Below are 27,432 nucleotides of genomic sequence, written 5' to 3' on the forward strand. Positions count from 1 at the left end.
GCATTACATTTGGAGCAATCTTTGTAGTCACCGCAAAGGTATTACACAACCACGTTCTCAAACTTGTCAAATTTGAGAACTGGCTAGAGCACAATCTCTGTGCTAGGATTTCACCAAGTCATGAACTTCTTCATACCAGCAGGTCCTTGAGAAGAGTATTAGGTAGGAAGGGGAGAGATTCAGTGTAGGTTTCTGCTTGGCTGATGTACTTGTAAGAGCAGGAAGCAAGATCAGATGCCAAAATGAGGAGGGAATACAGAGAATACAGCCCAGCTGATGACTTCAGTTTCATATTTCTAGTAGCAAGCTGTTATTCCAGGGAGATAACCTTCCCTGGATTGCTAATATTGTTTAATGTTAGTGTTATGCAATCCACATGATAACAACTTTAGTATATAGTTAACATTGTTGAAATTTAGTTTTTTTTAAATAAGCTTCCCATTTGAAAAAAAAAATAATTTATAGCTCCATAAAAGATTTTTCTTCCTAAGATGATTTCCTCAAAATATTATTCCTCATTTGATAAGCTTCTTTGCTTATTTTAGCAGTTAGGCTTTATAAACATTTTGTTTCACTGGGTCAGTTTAGAACACAGGCCCATAATCATAGACTGACATGATGTGCTACAGCAGATCTGAGAAATAACTGAAGAGGAAAAAAATTAAAAAAGGAAAAACACTCAGGAAATAAAAAATATACATGCTGTGGAGATTAAGATGTCAACAAAGAGAATGATTAAACAATGGAAAAAGAAAACATGAATTGTTTTTAATGGTGATACAATAGAAATAGGTCAGAGCTGAGTCATTTGGCTCATTCAGAGGCTAGACATGTCACTAATTTCACCCTTTGAAAATGTCAGTTTTGGGGCACAGGTTATGCCACAGTACTAAGGGAAGATAAAAGGGGAGTGAAACAGACTCGCTGCTGTATTAAATATTTATAATGTGGTTTAAGCTGCTAGAAAATGAAAGAATTACATTTTAGCCTTCAATTATATGTATATATATAAAATTATATATATGTTCAATTATATATATATTTTTGGTGTTAAAATTCAGTTTCAAAGTTAGGTCAGATCTCTGGCAACCCAGAAGAATTTTTCAAATGACTCATTTATTCTATTATGTTGTGAAATCCTAATGCAAAGACACTCAGCTGTCTGACCAACTAATATTATGGTTAATTAGACTGTCTGTAAACCAAAGAACTTGAGATTTCTGAAGGGAAAATGATTATCTTTGGCTGCCTCTTCTGTTACTTTGTCATTTTATCAGCAGTTAGGTCACCGATAGTTAACACTGAACATCTTCCTTATAGTATCCTTGCAGGTTGCCAAGATGTATGTGTGTTTTTTCATAAATGTTTTTTCAAAAACAGGAGGTTGGAAAGGAATGGCAAAACAAATTTCTATTTTCCTAAGACTTCTTTTCTTTTGCTTTGCTTATTCACAGTAGGGAAAGTGAGAGCCTGAATGGCAAACCCTAGCAACTGAATAAAGAATCCCTTTACTCACACAGGGAGCAATACATAGGCAAAAAGAATGTGAATTACAAAATACAGGTGTATCTTCCCACAAGTGCTGTCAGCTGGCCCAGAAACAATACCACTAGGCAGCAGAGCTGATTTATTTTATGTAGCTCAGATGTCAGCTTCAATCTTGAGTTTCCAGACATCACTGTGATACGGATTATGTGTGAGATGTTCCTTGCAGGCGGTAAGTAGGTGCGTGGGATTGTTCAGTTTAGTTTCCTTCTCACTCTGCCTCTCTTCCCAGTTCCTTTTCATCCAAGAACAGTGATGGCTGCAGAGCAAAGCTGGCCTTCCGCCAACAAATCAATCTGCAACAGTCCCACCAATCTCCCATCTAGATCCTGTGTACTGAAAAGATTTGGGTAAATAGGACCTGAAGAAGGAGATCACAGTCTGCCTCATTTTTCAGAAAAGGCACTGAGGCTCAGGATTGCATAAAAACAGGTGGCCAGCAGGACAAGGGAGTTCATTCCCCCTCTCTATTCAGTTCTAATGAGAACCCTCAGAGTACTGTGTTCAGTTCTGGGGCCCCCAGCATTGGAAGAACATGGACCTACTACAGTGGGATCCAGAACAGGGCCATGAAGATGATCAGAGGGATGGAGGACCTATCCTATGAAGACAGGATGAGAAAGCTGGAGTTGTTCAGCATGGAGAAGGGAAGGCTCCAGGGAGACCTTATTGCAGCCTTACATTACCTAAAGGGATTTATATGGTGAGGGGCTTTTTACTAGGGCCTGTAGTGATAGGACGAGGTGTAACAGCTTTAAACTAGAAGAAGATAGATTAAACTTTAGGAAGAAATTATTTACTGAGAGAGTGGTGAGGCACTGAAACAGGTTGCCCAGAGAAGCTGTGGATGCCCCATGCCTGTAAGTGTTCAAGGCCAAGCTCGATGGGGCCATGAGCAACGTGTTCTAGTGGGAAGTGTCCCTGCCCATGGCAGGGATTGGAACTAGATGGTCTCTAAGGTCCATTCCAAACCATTCCATGACCAGCACAAGCATGGTCCCAGCTGTTGTGGATGTCTGGCTGGTGGGTGCCTATACTGCCTGCTGCTTTGCCTTGTGAACAGCTGGTCTGAAGCAGTTGCTTTGAAACCACTCCTATCTCTGCTGACAATCACTGAGAAATCATCATTTGGCTTCCAAGTCTTCTAACCAACTTGTATTCAGTATAATTTACCCACTATTCATATTACTCTGAGCTAAGTCAGCCAACTGATTATAATTGTAAAGTAAGAATATGTGCCTTGAGACTTTTAAAATGTTTCAGACTGTACATACCTTGTTTTTAGTTTTTAAAAACAAATATTCTTCATACGTAGCTTTCTAAGCACCTTTTCTAAGGTATGGTGCCACCGACACCTCCATTAGATGATGGACCCACCACCACACTAAGCTGGAGTTTCTCCCTCAGCATGCTTTCTTCTGCCAAACAATGGGTGAACCTGCCTTGGTACCCACAGCCTCTGCCAAATATTAAGACAATGAATGCATCCACTGCTTCTTCAGCATATTCCACCATGTGGGAAAAGGCCACTGTGAGAAAAGGACAGATGATTCTGTGTCTGAGTATGCGCTTCTCCTTGCAATGAGCTTTTGGAATGGAGGCACAGAAGTTGTCAAGAATGTTCCTACAGAAAGTGTTCTGACAGCTGCCAAAGTACAGGAACTTTTTTTTAGACAGTTATTTTTATTTGTGTGTGTGGAAGAAACTGCAGGCTTTCCACAAGCAGCACACCTTAGCACCGCACCACGCAGAACTCTGCAATATTTAAGCAGAGCCGCCTGGTCTAGGCCGCTGAGGGGAGGTGCGGCGGCAGCTGCCCTGTGACGTCACCGTCGGGCGCGGGGCGGGCGCTGCAGCGCAGACCGGAGGAGTCGGTAGCGGGGCCTGCGCCCATCTGTCTTCCTGTGCCATGGTTCGCTTCGGGCTGACCGTCGTCCGCCAGTGAGTACCGCCGGTGCACCGTGCTCCCTCGCCGCTTCCGCCATGGGAGCGAGCAATCGCTCTTGCCCTTCTTTTGCCTTGGTCTGTCTTCCCGACGTACCCATCCGCCCCTGGTGCCAGCACGCACCGTGACGTTAACGGAGTTCCGCCCCCCTCCCCACGGGCGGTCCGTTTCCTGTGCCGGGGCTCCGACCGTGGAGTGGTGGTTGAGGATGTTATCTCACCATGGGGCAGTGTGGCCCAGTACCGCATCGCGACAGGTAGCGGCTGGACTTCAGGCACGCTTTCTTGTCCCTTTCGGTGTTGTCTTACGTAAAGAACAGTCCTACCGGGACAAAGCGCTGCGTGCGGGCGCTGGAGACCCTCTTTCAGCGCTGCTCTGCTGAAAGTCTGTGAAGTAGGTGCGGAGCTGCACTAGCTTAGCAGCGCCACCAGGAAGCAGAGCCAGTGCCTGGCTCGTGAGGAAGGTGTGGTACCGGTGCTCTGAGCTCTGCCGATATGCCCACTTTGCTACGGTGTGGTCAGGGAACCGCTTGACCCAGACAGGCCGTGTTGTTGCCTCTCTCTGGTGATACTACTGCTCACTGCGTGCACGAATCTGTTCGAGTATGCTGTAGTTAACTGTTGAGTCAAGCTGGGTCAGAATAGTATTAAGTGCAGCATTACGCCTAAATTTAGTATGCACTGTTTATGAACTCTGTGGTGATTGGTCATAAGACCTTTCTCCTGCCAAAAGGTCTCAGATGGGGTGAAGAGTTCATTTAGGAGTGGTAGTCTAACCTTTCTTCTGTGAAATGTTAACTGGCATTTGTGACTTCTTCAGAATTGTTAAGGTGAGTTTCAAGCTTCAGTGGCTATTAGCAAAGACCTATGGTTACCTAGAATAAGCATCTCCAGTTTTCTCAAATTGATAGCAGTTAACAATTTAATTTTTATGAAAATTAAACATTTTTTTCCTCTTAAGCATAATACAGGTTAATATTTGATTAGAGGAGCTGGAGCAACGACTTCTGTTTTTTTTTTTTTTTCTAATTATCCTCCTTTTAAGAGTTATTCTTCCCTTAAAGACCTGTATCTAATGACTTGATGCTCTAGTTACAGCCTTTTACATCAACTAGAAAGCATGAAGGCCTGACACAGTTTGTTAAACTTGAGATCTTCAGCTAGGACTCCTGCAGACACTTTGGAATTAATTAATTCATCAGAAATTGGATTGGTTAGCTTAGACTCCACTTGTATATGCTATGCTACTTGGTAAACAGCAAATACTACTCTTCCCCACCCCTAAATTGATAATCAGGAGGAAGGACTCTATCCTGCCTTCTGCATTTTTCTCAGGAGACTGAAAGTAGCTGTCAGAGTTTGAGGAGAGACTGAAGAATTAAATTGCTGCCCTGTGTGCAGGGAAGAGTTTAAAACATGCTGTAAACTACAGTGTTCTCTCTTAGAAGTACTTGCTTTCTGTGTTTGGTTTTCTATTTGGGGCTCATCTTGAGGACTTCTGCCTAGCAGTGTTGATAGCTATTTGAAAAGCAAGCAGCATCTTTGGCCCTCAGTGCTGCAAAAACTTAAGCAGTTGACATTTTATTCAGGTGAGGTGTCTCAACAAAGCATGCTTAACTTTGTTCATGTTAAGTTTTTCCTTCTGAGTAAATCTGCATATAGTTTTACTTGCTCTTCTCCTGAAAAAAAATGTCATTTAAGATGTTCAAGATAGAATATTCTAATTTCCAAAGCACTCTGATTATTACCGGTTTTTAGTAGTTCAGGCTGTCAGCAATGAAACTGATGGAAGAAGCCTGAGAACTATCAGAGGGGACTTCAGGGCACTGGGGCTATTAGTTGAAAGAGCGGGAGTGCAGGTGGTGGTCTCCTCAGTCTCTTCGGTAGCAGTGAAAAATACTGAAAGGAGCAGGAAAATCCACCCAATCGAGGTATGGCTAACAGCTGGTGCTATTGGAGGAACTTTGGTTTTGGTGGGGTTTTTTGAGGGGCTTTTTTTTTTTTTTTTTATAATCATGGGGTGGTTTATTCAGCACCAGGCCTACTGGGGACAGTAGGAGTTCACCTGTTTCAAGGGATACTAGCCCAGGAGTTGTTGGGAAACTGTCACGGTTCAGCCTGGTTCTGTGACAAGGTGGCAAAGGTAACCACAGATCCACACCCCAGGAAAGTGGGATGAGAGAAAGGGAAAAGGAAGGGAGATGGGCCTGGACGAGAAAAAAACAATAAGCTAAAGGAAAAAAACTTAGTTCACTAAGTGTAGTAGCAGAATGTGAGATAATACAATATAATACAATATTATTTAAATTGAAGCTCATAAATAAAATGCAAAAGAGAGGGAGTTCCCGAAACCGAAGTCCTTACTCTAATGCTGTAAGCAAAGTGGCCAGGGAGCACAGAGGGAAGTCTCATGGCTTTCAGCCTCCTAGATCTGTTGCTTCTGAACAGAGAGGGTCTCATGAGTGAAATGGCAGTTGGTGATTGTCTTGGCCATAGTGACTATAATGAAATTTAAAATCCTTGGTGATAATAGGAGAACTGCCACCAAAACCTCAACCCTAGATATGAGGAGAGCAGATTTCAGGCTGCTCAGGGAACTAGTTAGTAACTGCTTTTGAAAGGGGTACATCAGTGCTGATCTCTTTTTAAGTACCACCTCAGAATTGAAGCTGGCCAATACCATGAGGGAAAATAAAAAGGTTTTTTTTAAATATGCTAACAACAGAAGGAGGGCCAGAGAGAACATTGGTTCATTACTTGGTGAGAATGGTTACCTTACAAACAGGGGCATAGACAAAGGAAAGACTTCTAAGATTTTTTTTGCCTCTGTCTTCAACACTGATGATAGGTTCTAGCACCCCAGTGCCCCAAGCCAGAAGACCCTGACTGCAGTAACAACCAACCCCCAGACAGCTCTGAGCTTATGCAGGATTTGCTGCTACACCTGGATGAATATAAGTCCATGGGGCCCAATGGGATTCATTCCTGGGTACTCAGAGAGATGGCTGATGTCATCACAAGAACTCTCTTAATTATTTTTCAGTGTTCTTGGGAATGTGGAGAGGTCCTAGCTGACTGCAAGCTGCAAACATTGTTCCGATTCTCAGGAAGGGCAAGAACAAAGACCCTAGTAATTAAAGGCCTAACAGTCTCACTTCGGTGCCTGGTAAAATTATGGAGAAAAGTGTGCTGGAGTTATTGAAGAACACCTGAAGGATAACGCAGTCGTTGGTCACAGCCAACACAGGTTCATGAGAGGAAGGTCCTGTTTAACTAACCTAGTTTCCTTTTATGACAAAGTCAACCATGTAGCTGATCATGGGAAGCCAGCTGATGCTATCTTTTTGGATTTCAGTAGAGCTTTCAGTGCTGTTTATCCCAGTATCCTTCTGGACAAGATGTCCAGCATGCAGCTAGACAAAAACATAATGTGATAAACGAACAACTGGCTGAGGATTCAGGCCCAAAGGTTAGAGTAAACGGTTGGCTCACAGCCAATCACTAGTGGGGATCCCCAGGGCTCCACTTCAGAGCAAGTTCCCTTTAAGAAGTTTTCATGAACAACTTGGATGTAGGACTGGAAGGTGTTTTGAGCAAGTTTGCTGACGATACTAAATTGGAGTCAACGGCTTCTACCATCGAGGATGGAGAGGCCTTGCAGAGAGATCTAGACAAATCAGAGAGATGGGCAATCACCATTTGTGCAAAGTTTAACAAGAGCAAGTGCTGGATTCTGCACCTGGGAAGGGGCAACCCCAGCTATACCTACAGACTGGGGATGAGACACGGGGGGCCTTGATCAACAACAAGTTGAACATGAGTCAACAGCATGCCCAAGTAGGCCAACCACATCTTGGGGTGCATCAAGCACAGCACTGCTAGCTGGGCAATTGAGGTGATCATCCTGTTCTGCATTGTACTGCTGTGGCCTCACCTTGAGTATGCAGTCTGAGTAGCCGCAGAACAAAAAGGACATAAAACTATTGGAGAGTGTCCAAAAGGGGGCTACAGAGACAGTGAACTGCCTGGAGGAGAAGATGCATGAAGAGTGGCTGAAGTTCCTTGGTTTGTACAGCCCAGAGAAGAAGAGAGTGAGGGGAGACCTCATTGTGGCCTACAACTTCCTCACAAGGAGAAGCGGAGGGGCAGGCGCTGGCGCTGATCTTTTCTCTGGTGACCAGCAATAGAACTCCAGGGAACAGTGTGAAGCTGCAACAGGGGGGGAGCATCACGTTGGATACTAGGAAAATGTTCTTCACTGGGAGGGTGCTCCGGCCCTGGAACAGGCTCCCCAGAGCAGTGCTCATGATACCAAACATGCCAGAGTTCAAGAAGTGTCTGAACAGTGTTCTCATTCATATGATCTGATTTTTGTGTAGTACTGTCTGGAGTCAGGAGTTGGACTTGGTTATCCTGTGGGGTGTTCTATGATTCTAAAGCAGGTGGTGTTCATTCTTTTAGTTTTTCTGCAGCTCTGCATTATGCCGTGCTTTTTCAAGGTGTGCTGCCTGCTCTGATGCTATCTTTGCTAATCTCTTGAGTTGTCTTCCCTCTAATGCACAGAAGTCCCATTGGCTAGTACAATAGAGGACTACAGAATTTTCCTACTTCTTCCCTCTCTCCAATGAGGAGATGTCACTTCAGCAGATAAATTATGCTGCATTTATGATTAATTTAAGGTATTACTTTCCTTTTTGTTCCATATCTTAGTAAATATTGATGGCACGTTTGGAGTTGACTACTTGCAAATGATTTTATTTTACTTTAAAGTCTTCAAATATATCCTTTTGAAAGGTGGCTGTGCTATACTGTACATTATTTTTTACATTTAGACTCTCCTCTTTCCATTTGGCATGGAGTACAGTGTTTGTGAACCTTGATTAAAATTATCAAGTCATGATTTTTTTGTCTATAATCTCTTTCAGTGGAGAAACAAGATACAACAAAGACAAGATACTGCAAGGTTAGTATCAGTTATTCTATTAGCTTCTGTGAGATTGAAAATTATTCTTCCCTCAAAATGAGAAATCCCATAATCAGCAACTGAAGTGCTAAATAAGAGGGCTGCTCCCAAAGTAATGCCTCTTATTTTATTATGTTGGCCTACGACATCAGAGGCACATGTCAGCACTATGGTAGTAGAGGTTGAACCTTCCTGCCAATATTCTGTTACACTTTGTTGCCTTGCAACAGACAGAAGNCAAAGTTGAGAGAATCTACTCAGGCATAATATGAGGGCTGCTCCCAAAGTAATGCCTCTTATTTTATTATGTTGGCCCACGACATCAGAGGCACACGTCAGCACTATGGTAGTAGAGGTTGAACCTTCCTGCCAATATTCTGTTACACTTTGTTGCCTTGCAACAGACAGAAGCAGAGGAGCAGTCTGACATAACAGTGTGTGACATGGAAGTGTGTATAAAGCAAAGGTGTATAACTGAATTCTACCACGTGAAAAAAATGGCACCCACTGAGATCCATCAATGCTTGCTGAACATCTATGGAGACCAGACAGAAGGGGTTAGCACAGTGAGGTGGTGGATGGTGTGTTTCAGCACTGGCAACAGCAATAGTGGGTCAGTTCCACTTGTGCAGATTTTTCTGAGCATGGCATGCAGGCTCTTGTTCATCGCTGGCAGAAACGCACTGTACATGGCACTGACTGCGTCGAAAAATAGTGTTTTGTCATTGAGAATTTGCTGTATCAAATAGTGTTATTGTCTTCTTGGTACCTTTTGTTGTTTCCATGGAAATGAACAGGAGGCATTATTTTTCAGGCAAACCTATGCAAAACACATCTCCTTCTGCAAAGTGAACATTTAGTAACAGTGACTATTCCTCTGTTCACTTAGTATAAAGAGAGGGAGTACAGGCTAGAAAGATAGAAGGATCATTTGCTGATGAAATTAATGTGTATATATATGTATGAGAAATTTAAACATGAAAACTTTTAAACATCATTCAGGAAACTACATTTTCTATACACAAGTAGTCATTTCAAATCACTTGTCCTATCTAAAGTAGTCTATGGTAGGCTCCCTGCTAGAGGAGTCTCAGAAATGAAAGTCTGAAAATATTTGTTGATTGCAAATAAGAAAAAACAGACAATACAATTGAGATACTGTTGTTGATACTAAAATACACACAGAGAAAAACACGCACATCAGGAGAGAGAAGTCCTAACAAACATGATGTACTATTTTCTCTGTATTCCGTAACAATGGTAATGCCCTGAAGATGAGGCAACAGGAAGCGATTTTGTGTAATGTGGAAAGCAGCACGCTCTCTCTCTGCCACAGGCAGTTTCACAAGAATTTTAGAGTTGATGTAAACACAACTTGTTGTAGTCTCTTCCTCTGCCCTACTCTACCTTGCATGTTGATGCTAATGCTCATGCAGTTGCATAGCAAGTATGTTGATGTAACTAATCTAGCTGAGAAGTAACCCTTGCAAAAATGGTTTTTAGCTAGCATAATTTATGAAATTAACTGTCCCAAAGACTCTAAGATGGTGCTGAGAGAGCCAGACCTGTAGTAAGCCAACATATCATAGAATGGCTTGAGTTGGAAGGGACCTCAAAGATCGTCTAGTTTCAACACCCCTGGCCACAGGCAGGGATGCCGGTTGCTAGATTAAGCACTAGATAAGGTTTCTCAAGGACCCATCCACCCTGGCCTTGAACACCTCCAGAGATGGGGCATCCACAAATTCAAGCAGCCTGTTCCAGCATCTCACCACCCACTCTGTGAAAAACTACCCCAACAAACCTTCCCTCCGTTAGTTTAAAACCATTCCTTCTTGCCCTGTCACTATCTACCTGTGTAAAAAAGTTGATAGCCCTCTTGCTTATAAAATCCCTTTAAATGTTGGAACGTCTCCCAGAGCCTTCTCTTCTCCAGACTGAACAAGCCAAGCTTCCTCAGCCTATCTTCTGCAGATGTACTCCAGCCTTCTGGTCATCTGTGTGGACCTCCTTTGGACCTTCTCCAAAAGCTCCTCATCTTTCCTGTGTTCAAGGCTCTAGACCTGGATGCATGTCCTGGTTTTATCAGTATTCCATATCATGATGTCATGCAGCAAGCTGTTCAAGGAGCTGCATTTCCTGGGTCCTAGCTCCTGACAGTCTCACCTATTCTCGCATGGTTTCTGGCTCTCTGAAAGGACAATGTGCTGAGAAGGTAGAGACTACAGTTCCCTGAAGTCTCCAGTACTCCCCATGTGATTTCCCATTCCAGGTGGTGAGAGAGAACTTTTTCTTTCCGGACAGAGCAGACAGCAGCATGTTCAGAAATCCTTTCCTATTTGTTTATTACCCATAACTCCCTTTTTATATCATTATCTTAACTAGTTTACTACAAATGGTAAAATAATGTCTCTCTCCTTATCTTAGCTGGGTTGTCTCCTTTCTTCGTCTCCCTGAAAAGGGGGAGAGAGCATAAAAGAGGTCAGGAAGGCCCCCTGTCCAAACCGTGACGATGCAGTAATCATGCATCCACTTACGGGGCTTCACAAGGGCAGAATAGAGAGGAACAATCACCTCCTTCATCCTCCTGGTCACCTCTCTTTTGATGCATCCCAGGGTACTGTTAGCCTTCCAGGCTGCAAGTACACACTGCTGATTCATGTTCAGTTTTTCATCTGTCAGGCTCGCTAAGCCCTCCAGCTCAGCAGGGCTGCTCTCAATGAGTTCTTCTCCCAGTCTGCATGCAAATCTGGGATTGGCTCAACTCATGTGCAGTATCTTGCACTTGGCCTTATTGAACCTCATTAGGTTTACATGGGCCCACCTTTTGAGTTTGTCTAGGTCCCATTGGATGGCATCCCTTCCTTCTGTCATACTGACTGCCCACTCAGTTTGGTGTTGTCTGCAGCTTTGCTGAGGTTACACTCAATCTCCTCATCTATGTTGCTGATGAAGATGTTAGAGAGTACTGCTCCCAAGACTGAACCCTGAGGGACACCACTTGTGACTGGCCTCCACCTGGATATAGAGCTGTCAACCACGAGACGCTGGCTGTGACCATTCAACCTATTCCTCATCCACTGAACAATCCACCGTTAAAACATCTATCTCTCTCAAAATTATAGACAAGGATCTGGTGCAGGAGCATGTCAAAAGCTTTGCAAAAGTCCAGGTAGATGACATCAGTTGCCTTCCCTTTCTCCACTGATGGTGTAACTCCATCACAGAAGGCCATCAGATTGGTCAGACATGACCTTCCCTTGGTGGAGCCATGCTGACTGTCTTGGATTGCCCATTTGTGCCTCATGTGCCTTAACATCTCTTGCAAGAGAATCCATTCCATAACCTTTCCAGTCACATATTTTTACTTCCTAGTACAAACCTACAAGGTTCTTTGTAGCTGTTAGCCTCAGTTTTACTACAGCAGGCATCCAAGCAGCTCAGTTTTCAGTTCAGGGTGTACAAGTTAGTCAGCACTGTGGAGAAGGCTAGTTTTAACTGTTTTGTCTAAAAACTGTCTTCATAGAAAGAGCTAGGATTGAACAACTCAAGTACATTTAAACAATCTTCACAACAGTGGTCTGTGATATTGTGCTATTCTTATCAACAGATGTTGCTTATCTGATTACAGGTAACTTCTTTCGCCACTTTAGCAAAAGGAACTGCGACACCCCTGTCAATACCAGAAATGCACTGCTCTACACTGACATTTTGCAGACTGACTTAGAAACTTTTCATTTTCCACAATTATCAAGCTAACATTTGGATCTACTAATAAGGGTATTTTTCTAGCCTAAAGAGTACAATATTGTTCTGTAACAATATGTGGGTCACTCCAAAAAAAAATGCCTCCTGTTCATTTCCATGGAAACAACATGGGCTGCGTGCCATGCTCAGAAAAATCTGCACAAGTGGAACTGACCCACTATTGCTGTTGCCAGTGCTGAAACACACCATCCACCACCTCACTGTGCTAACCCCTTCTGTCTGGTCTCCATAGATGTTCAGCAAGCATTGATGGATCTCAGTGGGTGCCATTTTTTTCACGTGGTAGAATTCAGTTATACACCTTTGCTTTATACACACTTCCATGTCACACACTGTTATGTCAGACTGCTCCTCTGCTTCTGTCTGTTGCAAGGCAACAAAGTGTAACAGAATATTGGCAGGAAGGTTCAACCTCTACTACCATAGTGCTGACGTGTGCCTCTGATGTCGTGGGCCAACATAATAAAATAAGAGGCATTACTTTGGGAGCAGCCCTCATATTATGCCTGAGTAGATTCTCTCAACTTTGCTTGCTAAACTGATAAATGATTTGAAATTTGCATGTTTTAATGTTGATGTTTTTTTGTTTTGTAGGACAAGGAATAGATGAGCCTCTCTCCCCAACTGGTTTCAAACAAGCAGATGCTGCTGGTTTATTTCTCAGTAACGTAAAGTTTACTCATGTCTTCTCAAGTGACCTCCTTCGAGCAAAGCAGGCAAGTGCTTCTTGAGGAAACTGAAAGCAATTATAAGCTTCGTGTTTTGGTGCTTATTTGCTATTGTTGATTCAAAAATAATACCATGAAGGAAAGGCACAGGCTATTTTAATAAATTTAGAGCTGAAGGTTGAGTTGTATAGAATTTCACAAGGCCTCTGTGTGTATGGAAACTTGAGTGCATACAGCACGTTTAGGAACTGATAAAGGCCAACTCACAGGATGTTGTGCAGTGTTTTTCTTGTAGATTTGCCATTATTTTCTATGTGCATATGTCTTAGTAAACGAGTAATTGGGATTTAGAGGTAACAGACCAAAGTCAGTTTGCTTGTTTTGAGGGAACAAAGTAAATTGGCAGGGATATTGTTTCCACTGTTTTATGTATTGCAGCTTGTGTTTTTCAAAGGAATGCAGACCAATAAAGCAAAAATCAAGTCTACCAGTGGAGTCTGTACAAGCACCGTTAAATGTGCAGAGACGTTGGATTTGGGCTGGAACATACAATATCTCTCCCTTTGACGTACTATTTTAATAAATTAAAGAAGAAACACTTTTAGTTACTGAGTGTAATTACATGTAATTTTGGGTGCAAGATTATAAAATGTGCAAAAAAAAAGGGGAGAAAACAGAAGTTTTGTACATAGGGACACTGATCAACGAGCTGTTCTTCGAAGATCACATTTGCAATGCAACCCCTATGAATATTTCTGTCTCCTGTTACTGATTATGTGATTTCAGGATATGTGAGCAGGCTTCACGTGATTGAAACTAAGGAATTCATAGAATCATAGAATGGCCTGGGTTGAAAAGGATCTTAAGGATCATCTAGTTTCAACCCCCCGCTCTGGGCAGGGTTGCCAACCACTAGATCAGGCTGCCCAGGGCCACATCCAGCCTTCCCTCCAGGGGTGAGGCATCCACAACCTCTCTGGGCAACCTGTTCCAGTGCGCCACCAACCTCTGAGTGAAAAACTTCCTCCTAATATCTAACCTACATCTCCCCTGTCTCAGTTTAAAACCATTCCCCCTTGTCCTATCACTATCCACCCATGTAAACAGTCATTCTCCCTCCTGTTTATATGCTCCCTTCAAGTACTGGAAGGCCACAATGAGGTCTCCCCAGAGCCTTCTCTTCTCCAAGCTAAACAAGCCCAGTTCCCTCAACCTTTCTTCATGGGAGAGGTGCTCCAGCCCTCTGATCATCTTAGCAGCCCTCCTCTGGACTCGTTCCAAGAGCTCTGCATCTTTCTTGTGCTGGGTGCCCCAGGCCTGGACACAGTACTCCAGATGGGGCCTCACAAGAGACGTATAGAGGGGGACAATCACCTCCCTCTCCCTGCTGGCCACTCCTCTTTTAATGCAGACCAGAACATAGTTGGCCTTCGGGGCTGCAAGCGCACACTGCTGGCTCATGTCCAACGTCTCGTCCACCAGGACCCCCAAGTCCTTCTCCACAGGGCCGCTCTCAAGGAGTTCTTCCCCCAGTCTGTATAAATACCTGGGATTGCCCCAGCCCAAGTGCAACACTTTGTACTTGGCCTTGTTGAACCTCATTAGGTTAACGTGGGCCCACTTCTTCAGCCTGTCCAGGTCCCTCTGGATGGCTTTCCTTCCCTCTAATGTATCAAATGCACTGCTCAGCTTGGTGTCGTCTGCAGACTTGCTGAGGGTGCACTTGATTCCATCGTCTATGTCATTGATAAAGATCTTGAAGAGCGCTGGTCCCAAGACTGACCCTTTTGGGACTCCGCTTATAACTGGCCCTTACCCAGACATAGAACCATTGATCAGAACCCTTTGGCTGCGACCAAAGGGTTAATCCATCAAACAGTTCATTTTTCAAATCCATACCTCTCCAATTTAGTGAGAAGGATTTTATGAGGGACCGTGTCACAGAAGTCCAGGTAGATGACATCCTTCGCCTTCCCCCTGTCCACCGATGTCATCACTCCATCATAGAAGGCCACCAGAGTGGTCAGGCAAGATCTACCCTTGGTGAAGCCTCGCTGGCTGTTTCAGATCACCTCTTTGTCTCTTATGTGCCTTAACATGGTAACCAGGAGGATCTGCTCCATGATATTTCCAGGCACAGAGGTGAGGCTCACCAGCCTGTAGTTCCCCGGGTCATCCTTTCTCCCTTTCTTAAAGATGTGAGTAATGTTTCCCTTTCTCCAGTCACTGGGGACTTCATTGGACAGCCATGATTTTTCAAATGTGATGGAGAGTGGCTAAGCAACCACATCAGCCATCTCTCTCAGAACCCTAGGATGGATATCATCTGGCCCGATGGACTTCCATACATTCAGTTTCATGAGGAGGTCTCGGACTTGTTCCACTGTTACAGTGGGACAGAATCTGCTCCCCACACCTTCACCTAGAGTTTCAGGGTTCTGTCAGACATAGGAAGCCTGACCACCAGTGATACTGAGGCAAAGCACTCATGTAGCACCTCAGCTTTTTCCATGTCTGAGGAAGCCAGCTCTCCATTACCTTTTATCGGAGGTGGAACACTTCCCTTGGCCTGTCTTTCAAATTCTTGAAAGCTTTGGTTCCTTGATTTTTTTTCAGTTGTGCTGCTTCAAAAGACTGTAAAGACATGTTGTAAAGATGATAACAAAATGTAGGTTAGGATCACTTTTAGTTTTAACATAGATTATCTTGCTCATCTATTTTGCTCCAGTCCCACTTGTAGCAGCATAATTTAAGGAGAAAACAAGCTAAAGTGGTGGGGAGGAGTGCAATAATTAGATGTTTTAAAAATGCATAGTAATGGCTACTTGGCAGATCACTTCCTTTAAATATGTGAATAGCGGTAATTACTTTTAAAAGTATTAATAGTGCTTTTTAATATTCTTAAGACTTTCTGTGCTATGTGCCCACCTGAGGGAAATTCTTTTTGAAATGCTCAGCCTTTTGAGAATGAGTTTTGTAATTTTTTTTTTCTTACTTTAGAGAAAGCCTTTTCCCTGAGAAGGGTTTGTGCTCTTCTAATATAGAAGATGTCCTTTGCATTAAGGGAACATGTTTTACCATTCTTTTGAACAGCTACTCAGGCTTTGTGGAAGCTTTTTCAGTGATGTGTAGAGCTGCGGTTTCTGTTTGCTTGGAACTTCATTCTTTGGCAACTATAGATCTGTGAAGGGTGCTCTTTACTGCACTGTCACTTCACAGCTCAAATATGAGAGGAGTTCGCAATTTGCCTTGAAAAAGTGGGGGGGAGGGAGTCAAAACTGTTAGTGCTGAAGTTTAGTTTTTCTTGCAGTGTCTCCTCTATCATCTGTGGGTCAGTGCATGTACTGATTACTGGGACTAGGAGTTATATGCTGTCTTCTGGCTATTGCCTCTGCCTGGCAACTGAACACTGAAGCTTGAGGAGGATAGGAGAAAATCAAGTAGGAAATGTAAAGAGAAGTGTACTAGCTGGACAGAAATTTTGAGAACTGAAAGAGGTGCACAAGTGAGCATGTAAGGGACATGGAGAGTGGTTTTATGGGGAGGCCAGTTCGAGAGAGGGGTGAGGAGTCAAAGACTAGCTCCAGAAATTAGCAGTGTGGATGAGAGCAGACAGACCTGGAATGTGGAAATAAGACAGGGCTAGTCATAAAGACTGGGATTTGGTATGAACAGAGCGTATCTCTGAAGGAGCTATAAGATTAGCAAAGTATGATGCAGAAGTGTGCAGGGGAATATCAGGCTCATAGTGTTACAATATTGCCACTGGGACAAAAACTCACCAATAGTCAAAGTAGATTCAGGACTGGAGCAAGCTGGGCCTAAAAAAGAACTGTAGAACATTTCTAAATCCTTTTCATGTAGAAAATGGGGCTAATGTCCTATCTGTTGCTATGATACTGTGGAAATTCAGTAATATTTCTGAAACAGACTAGTATTTAGGAATGGATGGTGTAGGAAAGGTGGTAGGAGGTTAGTATTCAGAGCAGATTTTCATTAAAGTAGATGGATCATGAGGCTTCATGTTTAAGATTTACAGTTCAGAGTTGAGTTTGTGCTTAGTAGATGAACATGGTCTGTTCTAGATATTGAATGAATCTCCATTCTGGAGAAATTTCTGGATATAATCATACAATTAACTATACTATTCATATATACAAGGAAACTGATTCAAGCCTGTTTGAATTTTGATAATGTTATATGACAGAAATTTAAAGTTGCAACATGAAGTCTTTCATAAGAAATATGTTGAATAGGTCATATAATCTTACAACAAAACTGATTATTATTTGACAGAATCCAAGGCGTCTTTTCAAAATGAGTTCATTGGATGCCTGTTTGAGTGAATGTGGACATTTGCTAAAGACTTCTAGCTGTTAATACCAGTCAATACATGTGTGAATCCGTACTGCCTTCATATTTTGTGGTACATATAAGAACAGGAGCATGTTAGCCATCCTTTAGTCCCCATTAGTGTCTATGCAGCCAGAAGCATCCAACATACTAGAGCCCGTATCAGGCAATGCTTTTTACAAAACTGTATCAGATTTTCCTTTTGATCAGGCTAATTATTAGCCTTATTAGCCCTCTCTGCATTCCCAAAATCACGTTTCCTTGGAAAAGAAATGTACAGCACAAAACTCAAGACATCCAGTCTATTATTAAAAGTAAACAAAACCCTTTGGGTTTTCTCTGTCTCTTTTTGACCATGCTATCAAAAGATAGGTGAATACAATAATCTAGATACTTTTTTTCAAGTGTATCAACTAGTACATGTCTCCTCTCTAAAATTATGGCTGCCACTTCTGTATATTGTCAGCAAACACTCTTCTTCCTCTTTAAACACTTCAACAACATAGGGGAGATTCAGGTAGGATGTTAGGAAATACTTTTCCGAGAGGGTGGTCAGGTGCTGGAACGGGCTGCCCAGGGAGATGGTGGAGTCACCATCCCTGGAGGTGTTCAAGAAACATTTAGATGTTGTACTGAAGGACATGATTTAGTGGGAAATATTAGTGATAGGTGGATAGTTGGACTGGATGATCTTAGAGGTCTTTTCCAACCTTGGTGATTCTACGATTCTATGATTTTTTAGGTATATTAAGAAGTCACTTGCCAGAAACTGATTTCATGTGTTAGATGCTGTGTTTTTGTCAGTTGTAGTAACTGACCCGTTTTTAGAAATGCACTGATTGCAAGCACAACCCACATACAATGTAGATCTCTCCAAAAATAATGCCTCTTATTTATTTCCATGGAAATTACAACAGATACAAAGAGCACAATAACAGTATTTGATAGAGCTACAAAACACTTTTTTCAGTATAGTCACTCCTGTTAGCTATGTATTTTCTCCACTGATGAACAAGAGCCTGCATGCCATGCTCATCAAAGTCTGCATGGCTCACTGATGTGGCTTGTCTTTCGCATCACTGTTGCTATTGCTTGAAACACACTAACTACTGCGTTCCTGTGCTAGCATCCACTGTTTGGTCTCTGTAAACTTCAGCAAGCATTGAAGAATGTCAATGGGTGCCATTTTTTCCACATGGAGGATTTCAGTTACACACTTTTGCTTCATATGCACTTTCACATTGGGTGTCATTTTGTCAGACTGCTCCTCTGCTACTGTCTGTTACACGGCAACAAAATTGAATGGAATGTTGGTGGGGAGGTTCAACCTCTACTGCCATACCACTGATGTTTGCCTCTGATGTTGTGCGCCAACATAATAAAATAGGATGCATTACTTTGGGAGCAGCCCTCATACAAGCAAAGAATGTGTTGACATGATTGCTTTGTGAATGACAGCATGCATAATAAGAAATGCGGCTTTTATCACAGTAAATTGTACTGCTGTTCTGTGTACTAAGTGTCTCCAATTGTTCTGGACTTTGAATTGAGAAAGATCTTTCAGAAGATCACAGCTTTTCTCCTTTTGTGGCCTCACACAGGCGATATATACAGTTTTGACGCTACTAGCTGGAAATTTTTAATCTTGTGTACTTGGGATCTTGGGTATTACTAATGTAATTCTTACTGGATGTGGTATTGTAAGATGGTTTAGGCATCCCATGGGAAAACAGAACAGTTCATTGATGTAACCATATATTCACTTTTTAGACTGCTGCCACAATTGTAGGAAAAAATAAGTTCTGCAAAGATTTGGAAATCAAGTGTGATACAAGACTTCGAGAGAGAGTAAGTGCCATAAGAGTTTGCTGAAATATTGAATATTGAAAATGCAATTCGTTGGTGATCTTGATTTAATAAATGGTAGGTTTAGCAGTTGAGAGCGCTGTATTATGTGTTTTTAGTCACTGAGAATTGATTTCTTTACATCTGTTACTAAAAGTTCTTTGTCTGAAAATTCTGAAGGAAAGCCAAAATTTAGTGATGATGATGTAACTGTGATGCTCTGATTTAAGTATTGTGCGGCTTGCATGTATAGAGAATTACTTTTATGTTTCCTAGCCCTGTATATAAAGATGTTCCCTCTGCCTCCCTTCTCTAGCCTGATGACACAACCTGATGTTAACTTCTTATTTGTTTATACGTTTTAATTTGCATGAAGACTAATGGAAAACTTTCTGCTCGTTGTGGAACAATCTTCTTTCCTGATTAGCCCCTTTGCCTCATCACAGGCATAATAGTAGCACCTGTCTGTTTTTAACTGTGTTTTAATCAGAATAAACTCAGATGTTGGATGTTTCTGCTAGTATTAATCACCCTTCAGATGCTACACTAACAGTATCAGCTGAATTTGAAATAAGGAAATGCTATAAAACCAAAAGTGGGATAGCATATTAGCAGCAGGCAAGTAAGTGTTTAAAGAGCAGAATGTAATCGTAGAATTTCCCATTGTGATTCCTTTGTCACAAATTCTGGTTTACCTCCTTAAATCAGCAAGTTGCGTGCCTCCCAATCTTCTTTAATTGCTTAATTGTCTGGTATTTTCAAAAATTTTTTGGACTGTGATATAGAATTTTACAAGGTATAATCTTAACTTTTGTTACTTTTTCTCCTTTCCTGGTGTTTGTACTGATGAATAGAAATTCCAGTAAAGTTTCTGCAGGACACAGGTTTTAAGGCAATGCTGTAGATAACTGAAATTAAGTTTTAACAGCATGAAAAGAAGCGAAGTCCTTTATAAGAACATATGTCACTGATTCTATTAAAAAAGCTTTATTCTCTTATGGCTTGCATTCATGAGAGAAATCCAGAAAAATCTTCAAGATTAGGATCTTCTTTTCAGTAGTTTCTGAGAATGTATTTCTTTACATCTTTCTTAAGGTTCTTAAACTGTGGATTTTGCTTTAGGGAAAGTAATTGAGAACCTAAAGTAAATGTGCTTCAGTACAATTAAATTCTGAAGACTATAATAAGTTATTATGGCAGCAAACTGCATGTACACAGCACAGAAATCAAAAAAGTCTCAGTAATAAGCGTGTCTGTTTCGCAGTCATCAACATCTGAGTCTGTGAAACGTGCATAGCTGAGGGTTTGACAGTAGAGCAAAAGTCCTTACTTCATCAAAATGTTCATAACGATAGTGTTTTCAGTGTCTTCAGACCTTCCAAGAAAGGACCAAAGCTACCTACTTGAATGCATTTTTTCATCTGTTAATGTTAGTGAAGCATTAATCTTCAGCGGGAGAAATATTAATTTGTTTTGCTGCTGTTAAGAGATGTGCCCCAGGATATGTTCAAGATAAAAAATGGTAATGTGCATTCAAGTATATCTCTTCTAAAATACGTTAGAGATTATAAATATTAGTTTATAATGTGACTACTGTCAATTCAGAATAACTAGTTACTATATATGTGGTCTTCTTGCTATTTCTCATATGAGCGTCATTTGGAGGTGTCATGAATAAATGTGCCATTGAAAATCATTAATTCCATGTTCTGTTAGTTCATTTGCATATTGTTTTTAAGATCAGTTTTGTCTTCTTTGTTTTCTAAAAACTCTGTTCATAGAAGTAATGTACCTCCTGAAAAAGAGGGAATAGAATTCCTTCTCTTGTGGAGGTTACAGAGGTCTGCAGAGAAAGTGTTTCTTTTGAGAAATAATTCCTTGTAATATTTCTGCGAATGAAGAGTAAATGGCGTTCATCCTCCTGTAAGGTGCTTGCAATGCAACCTCAGTTGAATTTTGTGTACCAAGAATTTTGTGTTGTAGAAATGAGTGTCAAGAATATGTGAGTCAAAAGTATATGTAAAGACACCTCCTCTCCCAACACTGGGATAAAATGTGAAGAGTAGTTAATCTTGCACGTTACACTTGAGAATCTAGAAAACAAATCTAGCTGAGAGATATTTGCATTGGAAGTGCTATATCTTGCTAAATTCTTTGTAATTTGCCTCTTACAGAAATATGGTGTTGCAGAAGGAAGGCCTTTGACTGACCTCAAGGCTATGGCAAAGGCTGCTGGAGAGCAATGTCCTGCATTCACACCTTCTGGAGGAGAAACTCTGGATGAAGTATGGTGTTTATGTATTTGGGCCCAGTTTCTAGGCCATTTCATTAGGGCAGATACAGCTATTGCTGATTTAGGAACTTCTTACTGAAAGCTTAGTCCAATCAAAGTAGTTTTTTTTCCAAGCTAAAAACACTGTTTGGCCTAATGGTAGCGGCTACCCATTAGAGAATTTCTTTAGAGGTAAAATATTGATTCTGAGATTGATTCTTCCTGAAGCTGTTGTGTGCAGAAGGGTGATGGCAATTGCTTTCAGCCTTCCCTTTGAAGGGCAGAGCAGTTCTTAACAGCGTTTAGTAACTTAACCGCTGATTTCTGAGTCTTGTCTGTGATAAATCTTTTGGTTGAAGTAGTAATATCTCAGGTTTCTGAAACCTGAAATCTCTTACATTCTTGACAATGTACTATTCTGACTTTTCTCTTTAGGTAAGAGAACGTGCAAGGGATTTTTTTGAATTTCTGTGTCAGCTAGCTGTTGAAGCGGAACAGAAAGAGGAAGAGATGCATGAGGCAGCAAGCAGAAGCTCAGGAACATATGAAGACGAGTCAGTTTTCCCTTGGACAGATCACTGCAGTGTACATGAACTTAGCTCTGATAAGGATGGAGCTTCTAAATTGTTACTAGATGCCAATATCTTAGTGGTGAGTCATGGAGCCTACATGAGGAACTGGATTGGTTATTTTGTTTCAGATCTCAAGTGTACTTTGCCAACCAATTTAGCAAAGACTCAACTGTCTTCTGTTAGTCCCAATACAGGAGTTAGTCACTTTATAATAAAACTTGAAAACAGGACTATGTTAAAACCTGAAATCATATGTGTTTGTCTTAATCAAGATTCTCACTTGGTGGATGTTGAAGCTGAATGTGTAGCTCCAAAAATGTTTTAAGAGTTTTTATAGTGGGAAGTAGTTCTCAATTATAATATAAACTTGGGAAAAGGTATCTGTAGTAATTAATGAGATTGACTGGAGTTATTGACACTAAAATGCAAAATGGAAGACATGCCTACCATCTTAAGCTAACATATGGTGCGCATGGTCCTAGTACCTGTATAAGTTGGCACTGGAGAGATAACATTTAATGTTCTTTATGAACAGAAACATAATACTTCCAGTCGCTTGCGTGTCTGCTCTCACAGTGCATGCTTTTAAAAACTGCTTTTTATTTGCCCATAATTATTTTGGTTATCTCCAAGAGAAAGAATTAGGGGTGGAGGAGAGGAATGGTACCTAAAATATGAGCTATACTGTATTTTTGTTTTATTACAAAATGCTATATTGCAATATTAATATATATGTTGTTTTAAAATAACTTTTTTGACTGCAGTAGTAAAAATGGGGGATTGCCTAGTGGAACAAGTTTGGCACAGAGCCAAGTGATGTGTTCTTGACTCTGATACTAAGTAACTGTGAAACTCTGGGCAAATCTCTTTTCCATTTGTAAAATGGGGATGATGGTATACCTACCTCGCAGGAGATTTTGGTAAGAAGTTGTTAGTGTTGTTGAGACCTCTCTTGAAGAGCACTGTACACAACATAAAATATTTATTTTTAATTGTAAGCAGAATGAGCACATAACTGGAACACTGATCTGTATTTTGAAAAGTAACTATCAATATTGTAAATTGTACCTGACTGGAATCCTGTTGTCAGTTGCACTCATATTCTTAATGGATGAGTATTTTTGCCTAGAATTAGGCAAGCTTGATTGCTTGATGATTGATTGCTTATAGCTGCTATTAGTGCTGCATTCCTTCCCCACTGCGTTGTCTGTAGTGTTACTATGTAAGGTTATCTGACTTATTTATAATCTCCACGTACCTTTTCATCATTTGCATATTTTAAGCTTTAATAATAAAGGCTCCTGAATAGAACTCCATTTCCTTTGAGATCATAATTCTTGTTAATAATACTCCATGAAGCCTTGCCCAGATAATACAGCTTCTGATTTTTGTTTTTTGTTGTTGTTTTTTTTCTGGGAAACTCCAGGCTATTCTTCAGTAATTAAATGTTACGCTTTTTTACTCATGAAGGGCTGATGGATCAGTGCTATTCTAATTCTTATACACAAAAAAACCAACACGCTAATGTTAAAATAACAAGAATAAACTGCTAGCAATTACATGAAATTAACTATTCAACTGAAGTTTTATTTTTTTCTTAAAAAGCTGTTGCCTGTACTTTACCCTGTTTGGCTTCTTTGCCTTGAAGCATACACTTGAATTTTGAGATGGAAAAAGAGATTGCTATTGTTTTGTTGAATAGGTAAGTACATATGCTTAAATGCTGCCCAACTGAAAAACAGCAACATAATTGTTCAGTCTGACTATAGTGACTGTACTTTGCTTCTTCCAGTCCTGTGACTGTGATTCAGTAGGTAAGTTCTCTTGATTCCTAAGTGAACATTGAATGGGGATCTGCTTCTGTTCTCTGTGTTGTTTACCCGTTACTAATACTAAAATGTAGAGGGTAAATGTGAAGTGTTCAGCCTTGTAGTAATCAGAGGTAATATAATAAGGCAGAGTTCTCCAGAATGTGGAAATGAATCTATTTAAAGCTCTAGAGTTGAAAGCTCTATTGATGAGCCCAGCCAGCTCCTGGGCAAGCGGATCGAGGCAGGGCTCGTTGATAGAGCTTTAAACTACGTATGAAGGGGGATGGGGACAAAATGACGCTTGCTAGGGTAGAGCGAGTAGTTCAGAAATTTTGAATAGATTTCATGGGGGAAGAAGGTGGTGGTCAGTGAGACAGAGAAGGGCTTGGGGATGTTGTTGTAGGAGATTGCGGGGGAAAAACCTCCGACCCATCCTGTAGCATCTGCTGGGAACTCCCCAGAGGAGGTAATGTTGCCGACCCCCCATCCAAAACCTTCTCGTGTCCTTCTAGGAAGCAGTGGGGGAAAACTTCAGATTTCTTCTGGAAGTTTGAGGGAGAGCCCCTCTAGAAAGGTAGTGTGCCGGAAAGCCCAGCTGAAGTGCCTTTACACTAATGCATGCAGCATGGGAAATAAGCAGGAGGAACTGGAAACCGTGATGTGCTTGGAAAATTATGATCTGGTTGCTATCACAGAAACATGGTGGTTTGAATCCCACGATTGGAACACTCTGATTGAGGGCTACAGACTCTTCAGAAGGGACAGACAGGGCAGGAAGGGAGGGGGAGTTGCCCTCTGTGTTAGGAAGTGGATAGATTGTGAAGAGCTGTGCCTGAGTAAAAGCCATGACCAGTTTGAGAGCTTATGGTTAAAATGAGAGATCGGTCCGGTAAAGAAGATATCATGGCTGGGGTCTGCTACAGGCCACCTGATCAGGCCTTCTTGCTTCAGCTGCAGGAGGTGTCACATTCACAGTCTCTTGTCCTGATGGGGGATTTCCACCACCCGGATATCTGGTGGGATAGCTGCACAGCAGGCAGCAGACAATCCAGGAGATTCCTGGAGTCTGTTGAGGATAACTTCCTGGTCCAGGTATTAGATGGACCTACCTGAGGTGAAGCCTTACTGGACGTGGTGCTCACTAATGGAGGAGAGCATTAGAGGGGTTAAGATTGGAGGCCTGGGCTGTAGTGATCATGCCCTGGTGGAGTTTGTGATCTGGAGGAATGCAGGCCTGGCAAAAAGTAGAGTCAGGACCCTGAACTTCAGGAGAGCAAAATTCCAGCTGCTCAAGGAACTGCTGGGTGGGATCCCCTGGGAACTGCCCTTAAGGGCACAGGAACAGAACAGAGCTGGCAGCTATTTAAGGACATCCTTCTGAGAGCGCAAGAGCTCTCCATCCCCCAGCAAAAGAAATCGAGCAGAGGAGAGGGGCAACTGGCATGGCTGACCAAGGATCTGCAGCTTAAACTGAGGGAAAAGAGAGAAATGTATGCGAAGTGGAAGCAAGGTTGTGCAGCCTGGGAGGAATACAGGGCTGTTTTTCGCATGTGTAGAGATAGGATCAGGAAAGCCAAGGCACAGATTGAGGTGAACTTGGCTAGGGATGTGAAAAATAACAAGAAGGGGTTCTACAGGTAGATAGGCAGGAGGAGACAGGTCAGGGACAGTGTTCCCCTTCTGATAAATGAGGATGGAGTAGTGGCTTCCTCAGACATGGAAAAAGCTGAGGTGCTCAATAAGTGCTTTGCCTCGGTCTTCACTGGTGGTCCGGCTCCCCATGTCTGCCAGGACCCTGGACCTCAGGGTGTGGGTGAGAGGAGCAGATTGCGTCCCATTGTAACAGTGGAACAAGTCTGAGACCTCCTCATGAAACTGAATGTATGGAAGTCCATGGGGCCAGATGATATCCATCCTAGGGTTCTGAGAGAGATGGCTGATGTGGTTGCTTAGCCACTCTCCATCACATTTGAAAAATCATGGCTGTCCAATGAATTCCCCGGTGACTGGAGAAAGGGAAACATTACTCACATCTTTAAGAAAGGGAGAAAGAATGACCCGGGGAACTACAGGCCGCTGAGCCTCACCTCTGTTCCTGGGAAGATCACGGAGCAGATCCTAGAACACATGTCAAGGCGCATACGTGACAAAGAGGTGATCTGTGACAGCCAGCGAGGCTTCACCAAGGGCAGATCTTGCCTGACCAATCTGATGGCCTTCTACGATGAAGTGACAGCATCAGTGGATGGGAGAAGGGCAACAGATGTCATCTACCTGGACTTCTGCAAAGCCTTTGACATGGTCCCTCACCACATCCTTATCTCTAAATTGGAGAGGTATGGATTTGAAGGATGGACTATTCTGTGGATTAAGAACAGACCAGTTGGCTGGTCGCAGCCAAAGGGTTCTGATTGTGGCCTTCCAATTCTTGAAGGGAGTGTATAAACAGGAGGGGGAACGATTGTTCACGAGGGTGGATAGTGATAGGACAAGGGGGAATGGTTTTAAACTGAGACAGGAGAGATGTAGGTAGATATTAGGAGGAAGTTTTTCACTCAGAGGTTGGTGGCGCACTGGAACAGGTTGCCCAGAGAGGTTGTGGATGCCCCACCCCTGGAGGCATTCAAGGCAAGGCTGGATGTGGCTCAGGGCAGCCTGGTCTAGTGGTTGGCGACCCTGCCCACAGGAGTGGGGTTGAAACTAGATAATCTTTGAGGTCCTTTTGGTACTTTTCAACCCAGGCCATTCTATGATTCTTTGATTCTATGATTGCTTTTACTTGCAGTGGGGCTTGTTTGCATAATAAATTGTGGGGAAGCAATCTGCTGCTGTGTCTGAAAACTTGTCTATAGAGAGGAAAGTAGTTTGCCTGATATGTAAATATGGATACTAGTAACATGTCAGCAAGGATTTGTCTTTCAATTTGCAAGGCATCAGGTAACATGAAGGACTGAACTCTTAAAATTGGATCAGCAAGTTCAAATTGGAGGATTTCTGCATTGGTAGACCTTATTACTGATTGGTCAACTGCTTTCTTTTTATTTATTTACAGATACAGTGGAAAGCCTCTTCCATATGGCTCCTCTTTTCCAATATGAGGCAGTTCATGAATGTACAAGAATTTCTGGGAAGATTTTATGAGTAAAGGCTTTACAGCAGTGTAGGATCCTGGAAAACCTTAAGATTTGCCAGCTACATAAAAACAAGCTTTAGTCTTAATGACTCAATATAAGCAGTCTCTGTTCAAAACAAAGATGTTCTTGAGTATTTCATTGTTAATAACAATTTCTGAATTCAGATAGTAGCAATAAAATGCGCCTCAACTGCACAGAGTAGAGGGACAAGATCGCCTCTGTCAATCTGCTGGCCATGCATCTTTTGATGCAGCACAGGATACAGTTGGCTTTCTGGGCTGTGAGGGCACATTGCTGGCTCATGTCCAGCTTGCCATCCACCATTACCCCCAGGTCTTCTTCGGCAGGGCTGTGCTCAATCCTTTTATCCCCCAGCTTGTATTGGTAATGGGGGTTGCCTCGACCCGAGTGCAAAACCTTGCACTTGGACTTGTGGAACTTCATGAGGTTCACCTGGGCCCGCTGCTCAAGCCCTCTGGATGGTGTCCCATCCCTCTGGTGTGTCAGCTGCACTCCACAGCTTGGTGTCATCAGCAAACTTGCTGATGGTGCACTCA

The 27,432-nt window shown here is 42.2% G+C and overlaps 1 protein-coding gene across 5 annotated transcripts; it reads left to right on the forward strand.

Moving 5' to 3' along the window:
* Positions 1-2,337: 2,337 nt before the first annotated feature.
* Positions 2,338-26,982, forward strand: TIGAR (TP53 induced glycolysis regulatory phosphatase). 5 transcript variants are annotated; one of them, XM_021382071.1, is made up of 8 exons: positions 2,338-3,746; positions 8,415-8,452; positions 12,815-12,936; positions 19,012-19,089; positions 21,261-21,371; positions 21,794-22,009; positions 23,536-23,632; positions 26,794-26,982. In XM_021382071.1, the coding sequence occupies exons 1-7, from the start codon at positions 3,712-3,714 to the stop codon at positions 23,587-23,589; spliced, it is 654 nt and encodes a 217-aa protein (XP_021237746.1). In that variant the 5' UTR covers positions 2,338-3,711; the 3' UTR covers positions 23,590-23,632; positions 26,794-26,982. The 5 variants fall into 5 exon arrangements, with proteins under 5 accessions (XP_021237746.1, XP_021237743.1, XP_021237741.1 ...); XM_021382066.1 differs by lacking the exons at positions 23,536-23,632; positions 26,794-26,982 and having other exon boundaries at positions 2,775-3,746; positions 21,794-23,496; XM_021382067.1 differs by lacking the exons at positions 23,536-23,632; positions 26,794-26,982 and having other exon boundaries at positions 2,847-3,486; positions 21,794-23,496.
* Positions 26,983-27,432: the final 450 nt, after the last annotated feature.

Source organism: Numida meleagris, unplaced genomic scaffold (genome assembly GCF_002078875.1).
Source record: "Numida meleagris isolate 19003 breed g44 Domestic line unplaced genomic scaffold, NumMel1.0 unplaced_Scaffold165, whole genome shotgun sequence".
Classification (NCBI taxonomy): Eukaryota; Metazoa; Chordata; class Aves; order Galliformes; family Numididae; genus Numida; species Numida meleagris.